The sequence below is a fragment of the Sebastes umbrosus genome, chromosome 10, assembly GCF_015220745.1.
Source record: "Sebastes umbrosus isolate fSebUmb1 chromosome 10, fSebUmb1.pri, whole genome shotgun sequence".
Classification (NCBI taxonomy): Eukaryota; Metazoa; Chordata; class Actinopteri; order Perciformes; family Sebastidae; genus Sebastes; species Sebastes umbrosus.
In genome coordinates this window covers 17646604-17658655 of record NC_051278.1, presented here as the reverse complement: position 1 = coordinate 17658655, position 12052 = coordinate 17646604, and the positions used below count along the sequence as shown (strand labels likewise).

Here is a 12052-nt window from a genome sequence, read left to right as displayed (position 1 = left end):
CGTCACTGACAACCCACATTTCGGGGGCCCCGCCGAACTAAAGCTGCAGCGAGTAAACACGCAATTACTGCCACGTAGAGACAGCCAGGACCGGCACTCCTGGCAGAGCTTGAACCGCCTGCGTTTCCCCTACCTAAGTCAGGCATGGAGAAACAACGCAGACTGATTTGAAGACGCCCCCTCAGTCATGTGTCAGCGCAGGTGATACCCAATTTAAGTCAATTTACCAGCGAAGGTGACAACAGAGCAGATGCCCTCTGCAGACTCGCAGTCGTCACAGATGGTATCTCTGTCAGAGTCTGGAAGTGCGCGATTTCAGGGTTCAGGTCGCCGCAGACAACCAGTGAAAACGACAGTTGCCACCTCTCAAGCTGAGAGACGTGTCCGACAGAGGACGTAGCCAGAAGCCGACCTCCGTGGGTAAACACAGTGTCGAGAACTGTTCTGTGCTCAGATTTTGATCTACAGTCACATTACTGCAGTGCTGCAGTCTGCTCGTATTGGATATTGAGAGTATGTTTTGTATTATACTGCTTCTCCATATGATGGAGTTGCCTCTCAATGTCAGAGACAGGGAATTAGATAAAACAATAAAAACAAACACTGTTTGTGTTTGTTTGTGATCAAAATTTCAGCTGAAGTGATGGTCTAATCCCGCTGGTTGTATCCGCTGGGTGATACAATGTGTGTGAGTGAGTCCTGCAGTGTTAATGCTTGGACAGAGTCTGTGGCAGTGCTACTGCCACCAAGTGGAGCTCTGAGGAACTGGCTCTTCTAAATGAGGCCAGATGTCACACCTGCTTAATGACCTCTCACAAATGATATGTGTAAATATAAAATCCTCTCAACTCTAGCCTGACTTTTTCTTTATCTCTGCTATTCAGATACGGAGCGACTTGCAAAGGAGCTTTTCAGTCGGCACACAACATTCATGCAGCCAACCCTGAATTATTTACCAAGTGTACAGTGCACCGTGCTTACCTTTTGCGCGTCTTCCCATTTCTCCTTATTTTCCTCCTCCAAGAGGTTGCTGATGATTTGAAAGAAGTTCTGCGGAGATGATGAAAGGGAAAAAACATGTAACACACCCACGCAGAAGTATTACAGGCGCTGCGGCGAGATGCTTTTTTTAAAAAACCATGACACATAAACACTCAAAGGGGACTGTTATGGATAATAAACCGACATTTTCTCAATCGAAGGGATTTCTATAAGGGAATGATGTCGGTCCCCCTCCGGGGCTCAATATCAACCAGGAAATTTGACACTGAAACCACAATGGTTTCATCAGAGGAAAAAGATGGAATATGTGGATTAGCTCTGACAAAAATATACCTCGAACCCCCCTGCAGCTTGCAGCAAACACTTAATGCTGGAGGAGAGATGCACACGTCGCCATAAGAAAGAAAGATGAAAGGGAATGTTTAAGCAGCTGTGTGGATTGTCTTGTTCTCCTGCAGCAGGCGCTGCTCGGGGTGCATGCCTGCAGTAGTAATAGGACCCCTGTCTGATCTTTAGCCTTGTTATTTCGTCTGGTCTACAATGTGCCTGAGGGAGTGGCTCTCTCTCTTGACACAGGCTATCTTGTTTTCTACTTGAATGCTTATGCTCCCTCTGGTGGTAATGTGCCCACTTTAACACTGCATTAGCTCAGAGACACACGGAGGGGGTGGGCTGGCTGACTGCTCTCCTGTCTGCCCACACACACACTATAGAGCTCTCATAATAACCAGACACGGGATGCTTTTCCTCATCTCATAGTTTTTCTATGGTGGGAAAATGGGTGAATGGGTCCTATGTTTGCCCAACCATGGGCTGCACATTTGGGTTTCATTTCTGCAGAATATTAGACGTTTACATCTCTCATTCAGCGGAAACTGTTGATAAATGTGCATGAAAGCAGCAGAAAAAGGAAAAGAGAGCATCCATGACATTTTGTAGCGCAAATACCACTGTGCTTTGGACGTGCATAATTCAGTGAGTTCAACATTTAATTAACTGAAGTACACGCCGCATGCCAATTAATCCTATCACATTCAAAAGAGGCTCAAATACACTGACATCACTTATGTTAGATATCTCGGTTGTCCACGTTCTCATCGTAGCTCTTCACATACCGCCGCTTTGTCACGGCCCCTTGGCGTCACTTTATTTTTGGCATCAAAACCACTATAAGTTACCTTTAAGATTAGGCAACAAAACCACTTAGTTAGGTTTAGGAAAAAAACAACATGGTTGGGCTTTAAACTACTAAGTTTGTACAGTGAAAATGACGCTGAACGTTGTGAAGAGGGGACACGAGCGAACAGCTGATTGTAACGTGTAAGGCTGTGTAATTGCAAGAATCTGGCGATACGATACGTATCGTGATACCGGGGTTTACGATTCATTATACTGTGTGTCTTTCGCTCTTTAAATTACGTCACCACACTCCCGGCGCACTTTCTCGGAGCGTTTACTGTTGCTGCGGATGGGTTAACGTTATAGCTGTGCGGCGGTACCGAACGCCGACGATTGTGACAAAGCCCGATGAGAATGGTGTAATACCCAACATTATGTATAGGCTATTGGAAACATGTACTAGTCGGAGGAAACGGCACTGTGTTACGGGACTAAACTAACTTTCACATTATTAAAGCAGAAATTATTTCTACTCCCGTACAGAAAATGGCTGATGGGCAACAAGACTCCTACATTTCTAATTTTCTCTATGCAGAACAACAACAAAACAAAGCAGCATTAGAAACTCGCAAAAGAACTATAATGGAGAATTTTTCATCAGCACACGTACAACGTTCAAAGCTCCCTTTCGCTATTACCATCCACATAATGAGCAACATTTATTTCCTTCCCTTTTAGCTCCCTCTAAAAAAAAAACCAGCATGAGGCAGACACATTGAAGCAGGACATCACAAAGACCACAAAGAGGCCTGAGAAGGGTGTCTTTGAAAATGACACGGCTCTGAGGACATAAACTACGTTATTGGTGATGGAGGTGGAGCTTTAGCTATAATCTCCATCATCCTATTGACATAAAGAGGATCAAGACTGCAGTCAACCCCAACATGATGAGATGAAACGGCTTAGGATGGGGAGGAGATCTCTTGATACAATAGAGCCCTGGGGCGCGTTCGTCAGCCTTTGTGCTATTTCAGACATGTTGCAAAATGTTTTTTTCCCCCCACATTGTGTCGGTAGCAAAATATATCAAACATCATCTACTTATCCAGTTGATTATTTAGTCACAATAGATGCATTTGTAAGCCACTATACAGTAGGATTTGAATAAATTTCACACAGATCCGTGTCTACGTGTCCACTAACCTGCACGTCATCTGAAGACGGCTCATAGCTGGCTCTCTTGAAGGTCTCCGTCACGTTGCGAAGGATCTCCACGGAAGACAGCAGGTCGCCGGCGTAGAAGTTCCTCCTCTGGGTGAGGTCAAGCAGGTTTTTCGTCACCTGGGACATCCCATCACCCGCAAGCATCCTCTGGCCTTTGGCAAGGTGCCCCTGAACCTCCAAAAACAGGAGAAGACGGAACTTGGGGCATCGGTGTCCTCTGCAGATTTTTGCTACATACACTAAACTCCACATTTGGAGTAAATGGAGTGCACAAAATCAGGAAGAAAGGCTCGTCTCTCTGAGGCCCTTAATGTGACACTTATATCTAAGCCGGGGCCAAAATGTATTCTGCCTCACGGATGTTTTGAAATGAGCCAATATGAATAAAAGAGTTAACTGGAGCAGAAGACACACACTTGGGCAGGAATTGCACAGTGAAATGACATTTCACATCATTGCACCGGGGTTTTATGTCCATAAATACACGTTCACAGGTGCAGCGCTATATGTGCTATCTCAGCTCTTTTGAATTATTTTATTTTTAACAGTGATGGAGGGGGGGTTACCAAAACGGCCCATTCTAGTGGAAGTACTATTGTGTTTCCAGACTAAAAGGCTAACACACAAAAGCAAAACAAAAACGTTATTAAATAAAGCCCTCTAAAATGGACCCAGACTTCAATAAAAAACAGATTTTCTTTGTGATCCGGACGTCTCATGAGATGAAAAAAAAAAGGATGAAAGAGATACGAGTTCACACCAGGTTCTTTTGGTAAATAAAAGACCATTCACTGAGTTCCCTCTAACTTTGTTATCACATGATAAATACAAAAAAATATATTGAAATGGATGTTATTTAAAAAAAACAGTAAAGTGCAACAAGACAAACACAGATGAGAACATGCCAGAAACTCTAAATCAAAAGGACTTGATGATGACCATTTATTACACGCAGAAAAAATGGCAAATATCTGTGTTTTAATTTGCTCCGCTATTGAAAGTGGTTAATCTTTGGCTACAGTGCAATGAGGATGAGGGCGGGGGGATGGGGGGGGAAAACACCGGGGGGAGGTAATTTATGATGCATTGGAAACAGAGGCTGTGAGAGGGAGCTGACTTTGCACCTACTGATTGCTGCAAGTATCTGAATTCATTTGTTATGCATCGAGCATAGCTGGGCTGCTCCCAGAAGGCCATACCGCGGTGATCCAAAGAGCAGCGTCGACTAGTGGTGCCTGTAGAGGGGAAAGAAGATGGTGACGGATTCGGAGAAGGAGGCGAGGGATGATGAGAGGGGAGATGAGGATGCGGGGCGTAGAGAGTGAGGAGAGGAGAGGAGAGGGGGGGGTTGTGGGATTAAGACCAAAGGAGAAAGAAAGGCAGATGGAAGTGGAGGGAGTTGGATACAGGAAAAAGGAGAGAGAAGACACAAGTATTAATTCCTTTCATGAGGGACTTATCTTTTGTCCACTTCTGTTGCCCATCATTCACCATCAAAACATCGCCCCGTTACGTTTTGCATTGGCGTTATAGAAAAGAGGGAGAGAGATTTTTCTGGAAGGAAAGTGCTGCAGTATTTGAACAGAGCTGCTTTTTATATTATGAGCAGCAGCCACTGTCTCATGGCTTTTTAATATGTGCTGTGTTAATACAACTTTACAGTGGCTTATTCAAGCATGCAGCAGCTCAGCTGTGTGATAGCTGTCAGGCATTTAAACAGTGATCCAGAAATAGCAGAAAACCACCCAATATCCACCCACGTCGCCGCACACATCCTACAGAGGGGTCCGACATCACACCTCCCCTGCTGTCGACCCGGCGGAGTGCACTTCACACATCGCCCCGCCGCTCCAACACAGGTGCTTGACATCCTGAGGAAAACTCCCACAGTACAAAACATTTCCCCTGGCGTCCGCGCTTCACACAAACCCCTTCGCTATCTCTTGTTCTCTGTCTCTCACACGCTAACACACACAGACAGAGAGAGATCAAAACCACACCTCCTACGCCCACCCTCTCCAAAGCTACTACCTGGCGATATGCACTGAAGCCGTGAGTGCACACACCAAACAGTGCTATATAGCGAGAGCGCCCATGCAGCGCCATGAGACGGCCCAAAGGGCACCGGGAGAGGCCCACAGCTTTACACCACGCTGAGCAGCTCTTCCCTCCAAACTGGCTTCACCTGGCCGGTTATATGTGCTTTTATATTCCAGACCCCTACGCCAACACACAAACAGAATATTTTCACATTGTTATTCGATCGTTTTTCAGGCTCAAAAGAGTGTATTTTATGATAGTTTGCTACCTAGAAATTAAGGATTCACTTCAGTTTTGGCTCTGACCTTCCTAAAGGTCATTGTAAACTGAGAAAAGACTGCACTTTAAGTGAGAAAAGACACAAAGCTGTAAGAAGAGATCTAGTTCCTAAAATGACAGCTGACAATCTTCTTTGTGTGTATTGATTTTTAAAGAAGAGCTTGAATCAAAAGCATGATAGAAAGACTTTTAAAAAGATATTCGATGACCCGTAGTCTGCTTTCATTTTAGTATTATACTGTATTTAGCAATTATAATGTGCATTCACAGCACTGGGAGATACAAATTGCCCAAGGCCAAATTCATTTTAAAGTGAAATGCCCAGACCGGAGCTCATTTTTTTTGTTTACACAAACAGTTTTGCAGAGAAAAATCGAGATTTTAGAAAAAACAAATCATGTTTGTGGTTTATTGGCTGTATAAAATAAAACCTAATAGCATACTTTCTGCCATTTCATACTAAAAAAATGTCCATAAGAACTTCTTAAGTGCTCATGGGATATGCATTACTGAGGGAGGAATGAGCAACACTAAAAGAAGCTTTATCTACGCTCAGTTGTATTTTATGAATTGAACAAATGCAATATTTCATATTATACTTTTATATCTGCATTTGATAAAAACATCCGAACCGGCAGCAGGATCAAACAAGGTCAGAGGAAGAGCAAAGTGAAACTTTCGCTGTGATTCTGCACCAATCTGTCGTCTCTCCTTGCATCATCGGTGATGTATGTAGAATAGGTTGAGTATGAAATATTGGTCAGCGGAGATGATGCTTGATCAAAAAACCAAGGCTGCGCTCCACCGAGGCAGCGACCTGACGGCATTCTCCACTCGACTGCCATTAAAGGAGAGTTTTTATTCAAAACAATCCTCCCCAAGACAGGAGGATAAAACAGTGTTTACTGGAGTCACAGATAAGACGCATCTTAAAGCACTCTCTGAGAAGGACTTTTTACGGACTTAGCGTGTTGAATATATCAACAACTAAAAGCCCTTACTTTAGTGAAAGAAACCTCGCATTCAAAAGTCTACCGCCAATAGTATCAAGACAACGAATGAGTCAAATATCACAAATACAACTGCCTCGTTCATTCTAAAGGATGGTGTCTCTTGTGTTTGAGCACATGATTATTTTCCTCCACATTAACCTGTAGAGAGTTTGTTTAATGGCTTGTGGTTCTGTTGCTTTAATCGCTGCCTCTCTCAGTTGGGTGACTCGAACTTTAATTGATAATTGAGATTTAGGGCTCTCATCAGACAGGCGCATAAATATTAAGAGCAAAATAACATCATAACATGCAAAATCTCTTCTGCAGAGTAACTAGTAACTGCAGGTGTCCGCAAAGTAAAATAATGCATGTAAAAGCATAAAGCCTAAAAAAAAAAAAAGGAAATAGATTAGTACGAGATTACATTTCCCTACTGGTACTTAGCATATTTGATGTTATAAGTTATCCATTTTTATTTTCAGTGTGTAGGATGTGGCGGTATCTAGCGGTGAGATGAGGAGATCGCAGCCAACTGAAGCCTCTCCCGTGTGCCAAGCGTGTTGGAGAGCTACGATGGCCGACGTGAAAACAGGAATGGCCCTCTCTAGAGTAATTTGGAGCAGAGCCAGTGCGTAGAGTGTGTGTACGTGGGAAGTGAGTGGTGAAGCAAGAGAGAGAGAGAGCGGCGGCGATGGGAGCGAGTAACGTTATTGACTCCGGCTGAAGCGGGAAGAGTTAACAGAGTTTAGTTTGTCCGTTCTGAGCTACTGTAGAAACATGCCGGTGCAACAGGACGGACTCCGTCGAGAGGACCCGCTCCCTCTGTAGATATAAACGGCTCATTCTAAGGTAAGGTAATTATCAGGTGATTATACACTAAAGAAAACATACTTATTAATATTATATTCCATTTCTGCCAATAGATCCCCCTTATTGTTACACACTGGCTCTTTAATAATGTACAAAAATTAAGAGCAAAGATAAAGTTTGCAGTATAAAAGAAATTCAGAAACTGCAGTTTTCCATCATTTTTTCTCTGCTTGTGTTGAGCTTTAGCCTTGACAGAAGGCTGCTGTAACTTCATGTGTTTGTCAGTCTATGGACCTTTGTTTGACTGATACAAAGCGAACAAATACATCTGCTGTGTGTGTGTGTGTGTGCATCCTCTCGACTTTTCCTCCCTTCTCGCCTCTGGTGGCAGTTGTCATCCCTGATGACCGAGGCGGTGCCGCTGCGCCGGTCGCTGTCGCCGGGATGACCTTGATGACGACACGCAGTGACTACGGCTGAGTGGCCGCTGATGCCCCTCTAACACATTTGGACGCTTCACCCGAGCGGTCTTACTGTGCATTCATGTCGCGCATTTTGTCATGTTGCGTTTGCTGATCAATATTTCATCTTTGTTTACTCGCTCTCAGCAGCCATTACACGTCTGGCTGTCGTGGAGGGAGGAAGTTTGTCTGTGAGGCTTTTCTTCTCATTAAGGCTTGTGTGAGCTTGACCTTGATCTAATGACAGGTCACAGGTTGGGAGGTGTTGTTTTCATTTATAGGTTCATAATGTGGGCTTTGTGAAAGCCGCTGACACTGGAACTGTGATTAATGGCTTTACAAACAAACTTGACCTGACCTGAACTGTTGTCCATCATAGTCTTTTTGCCAGTGGTCAGTGCCGGCTTTGACAGGGAGGGATGCACCGTGCTTAAACATGAATGATGTCTGTTATTTCGCCCTTTTATCATGACAACGGTCTGCTGCTGCACAGGCATTAAAGGTCCCATATTATAAAAAGGGAGATTTTCATGTTTTTTTTATTATAAAGCAGGCTTAAGTCCTATATAAATACTGTGAAAGTATCGAAACGCTCAATCCACGGGGAAACACACACAGCCCATATTCAGAAACTCATTTGAAACAAGCTGTTGGGATTTCTGTCCATTTGTGATGTCACAACTGCACAATATTTAGACCATTACACAGTTTTAAACGTAAACAATTTAAATGTGTCCCAATTTATTCCTGGCTGTATGTGAATGACATCAGCTGACAGGAAGTACACATAGACCCTAGTTGTTGCCTAGCAACACAATTCCATCGCAATTCCGTCGAAATGTGCTAAAACGGAGCGTTTCAGACGGAGGGTAATATTCGGGTCGACAGTATGAGGAAAATAAAGGATTTTTTGAACATTACAGCATGTAAACATGTTCTAGTAGAAACACAAAATACAAGTATGAACCTGAAAATGAGCACAATATGGGACCTTTAAAGGTCCTGGTTCTCTGGTAAAGAGATACAACACCCTGTGTGCGAATTGTTTTGTATATGTATCCATGCATACAGACATGCAGAGGTCTGATTTACTGTAAAATGACAGAATGTGTTGACCAACTGTATGATCATAAAACAAAACAGTACATAGACTGCAGTAATGGCATGCAGTCAGTGCAACCCTTGTACTATAACAGCATCCGAATTCATTTGCATATATGAAAAAAGGGATAAATGAATCATTAATGTTCAGGGTGCACAACAATCTTTTTTAAAATATAATTACTGTAATTTATTAATGTGATCCTGCTCATTAAAGGACACTAATTAGTTCTGCCGTATAAAGGTGGCGATTGTCTAACCCTGACTGACTGACCTGAATCTGGCAAATAGAGACACCTCTTGGTGTGAATGAAATTCTTCATCAGCAGAGGTGTTACATTTCCAACAATATTATACAGAGAATAACACAAAAAACCCTCACTGAGAGCTTTGAACCGTTATTAGCCATAAAAACTAATGTCAAGCCAGAAAGCTAATGTCATGCTAGTAAATCTCGCTCTGCGTAACTTTGCCTCAGGTAAGCCATCTGTGAATGACGGCGTGTTTTGCTGCTACATCTAGTTTGTCAGTTCGCTATTTTATGGTTGTGGGAGAAATGTCAAATTCAGAATGCCTTAGACTGTTTAAATTTTTACAATGTGTCAAACCAACCTGGAACTTTTAGCGCCCAACAGCACTGCATTGTCCTGTTTGTCTGTTTGTTAGCAAACTGACCTTCAACAAGAACAAAAGCAACCTGTGCCACAGCAGCTTTAACAGAGGATGCATTCCTTTTCACCCTCCCCTCTCTCTTCTTTTCTAAAGCCGAGTGTTAGTCTCACCCTGTTGGAGAACTCACATCCTCTGCTCTAATGCTCTTCCCTCCGTGCACATATTAAAGCTTCTGCTTAATGTCTGAAAACAGACCTTTTCTTCAACAATGCTCTCTGAATCACAGTTACCATCTTCTTTCCCGTCCACTGCACATGCTGCGTACTGACGGCTGAGTTACATCACTGCATGTGGAAATGGGATGAAGGGAATAATATGCGCTTTCTCCTCAGTTGGAGAAGCACCAGATATGGTTTTATTATCATGATGTTTTGGTGCTTTTAAACTCCATGCAACGATTAGGCAGGCAAAGGCTTGTTGATAACTGCTATACTAAAGGACGGCTTAATATAGGAGGCATTATTCCTCATAATGTAGCATAATTAGTAGCATTGTAATGTGTATTCAAACACTGAGTGATCCTATAACATTAGTGTCAAATCGCAGGGTAATTCTACCATTTGTAAAGTGACAGTTGCATTTTTTGGAGTGATTCAAAAAGCCATTCCTTGAAAAAGAAATCAAACTTAGATCAATCAATGGCGTGATCATATAGTTTAGCAAAGGGCTGAATCCACAGCATACATATTAAAATATATTCCACCATTTTGTTGCCATTAAAGCTGCAGTAGAAAGAACGTTTTTGGCATCATTGGGCAAAAAATCCCATAATAATTTCTCAGCATTTTGTAATTGAAGTGTTCTGAGAGATAACTGGACTTCTGCACCTCCTCATGGCTCTGTTTTCAGGCTTTGGAAAAATCTACTTTGACCAATCACAGGTCATTTCAGAGAGAGCGTTCCTATTGAGCGTTCGTATTGGCTGTGGCCCGGCTGGTGGGCGGTGCTTGGTATTTCCTCAACTGATCTCAACATGGCTGCCGGGTCACAAACTTTCTAATTTTACAGCTAAACAGTACACTACAAGATGTTTCTGAAAACATTTGAGGCGAGAAATAGGCATTAACAGTAACAGAATATTGATTTATATTTGATCAGCGCTGCCTAGTTTGACCGTTTGATCAGAGTTTGCGAGTGATTGACAGCTGCTCAGAGACGGCAGGCTCCATCTCGGCTCTGATTGGTTGTTTTCTTCCGGTCTGTGAAATCTTGCAGATGCCACAGAGGCACATGACTTTTTCCAGATTACCTGTGTCATGCACTACTGTCAGGATATATTGACAGTTTTATAAAAATAACTTTTTTTTCATCTACTGCAGCTTTAATAAGAGGACTACTCTTTCTGTTTTACACCCACGGGATGGGTCACAAAGATTTGTTTTTTCCTCAGGGGAAGGCAGATGAACAATAATAATATAATAAGACAAGCTCAAATGCATCTTCTCAGTGCACACTGTAGCATTTAGAAATTAGGCAAGAGACTCAATAAATAAAGATCTTGCTCATGTCTTACCTGTGGCGTTGGGTGGGCATCTATTAAAGGCCAGTTCTCCCGAAGGCGTCCGTCTCCACACCATTGATACTGCATAGTCCTCCGGACAAATCTCATACGGCGCTAGAAAGCAAAGTGGTACAACTGTAACTACATCGATTCAAAGAGCTTTTCAGGATTTCCAACATGATGCAACCATTTCTTCATATTGCACACAGGGAGGTATGGAAATATAGGAGATCAAAGCTGTTATAGTGTTGGTGAACATGAGCATGCCGTCTACGGATTATGATAAAATGCACCCTCTTCTTTAATCACAACTTTCGTGTGTAGGCGCTACATAATTATAATAATGTTTTTGTGGAATACTGCTTCTGTACTTCAGAGAATGGAAGTATTAAGTGACTTCATGTTCTTCAAAAAAAAAGAGATTATTTTGAAAATGGTACAATAAGCTTTGATGATGCTCGCATTACTCAGCATTTCAATGACTTCATTTATTGGAATATATTCATACTCCTCTGTATCCGCATCTCCTCTCCAGGTTCTGTTATTGTTATGCAACTCCACAGAGATAATCATTATCTCTTCACTTTCATTCTGATTCAAGTCTTGTTATCCTTTTGCTCACCTGGACAGCGTTGGTCGCTGCACTTTCTGACTTCCTCTCCCGTGCCGTCACACTGATGCCCGGTCTGCGCTGCCCCCTGGCACACCCGGGCTCGCCTCTGCCAGCCGCCGTCGCAGGACTTCGAGCAGCCGCTCCACGGACCCCAGGGATTCCACTGGCCGTTAGCTAAAACAAAATCATCCTCGGTGAGAAACACATACTCCACACTTCAAAAACCAACTGAATATCA

General features: G+C 43.0%; 1 protein-coding gene and 1 long non-coding RNA gene across 14 annotated transcripts in view; one reads left to right on the top strand and one right to left on the bottom strand.

Annotated features, from left to right (window-relative positions):
• The window catches only part of adgrb3 (adhesion G protein-coupled receptor B3), a 138306-nt gene that overhangs the window by 54356 nt on the left and 71898 nt on the right, over positions 1-12052 (bottom strand). For 11 of the 12 annotated variants that reach the window (XM_037782948.1, XM_037782949.1, XM_037782945.1 and 8 more), the window contains 5 exons: positions 11824-11988; positions 11214-11315; positions 4474-4580; positions 3325-3519; positions 982-1050 (listed from right to left, as the gene is read on the bottom strand). In XM_037782948.1, coding sequence (XP_037638876.1) covers positions 982-1050; positions 3325-3519; positions 4474-4580; positions 11214-11315; positions 11824-11988 — 638 coding nt within the window. The remainder of the gene's footprint in view (positions 1-981; positions 1051-3324; positions 3520-4473; positions 4581-11213; positions 11316-11823; positions 11989-12052) is intronic. The other variant, XM_037782940.1, reaches the window with a different exon arrangement.
• The window catches only part of LOC119495984, a 38970-nt gene that overhangs the window by 25754 nt on the left and 1164 nt on the right, over positions 1-12052 (top strand). For both annotated transcript variants that reach the window (XR_005208606.1, XR_005208605.1), the window contains one exon: positions 11832-12008. This is a non-coding gene — a long non-coding RNA (uncharacterized LOC119495984). The remainder of the gene's footprint in view (positions 1-11831; positions 12009-12052) is intronic.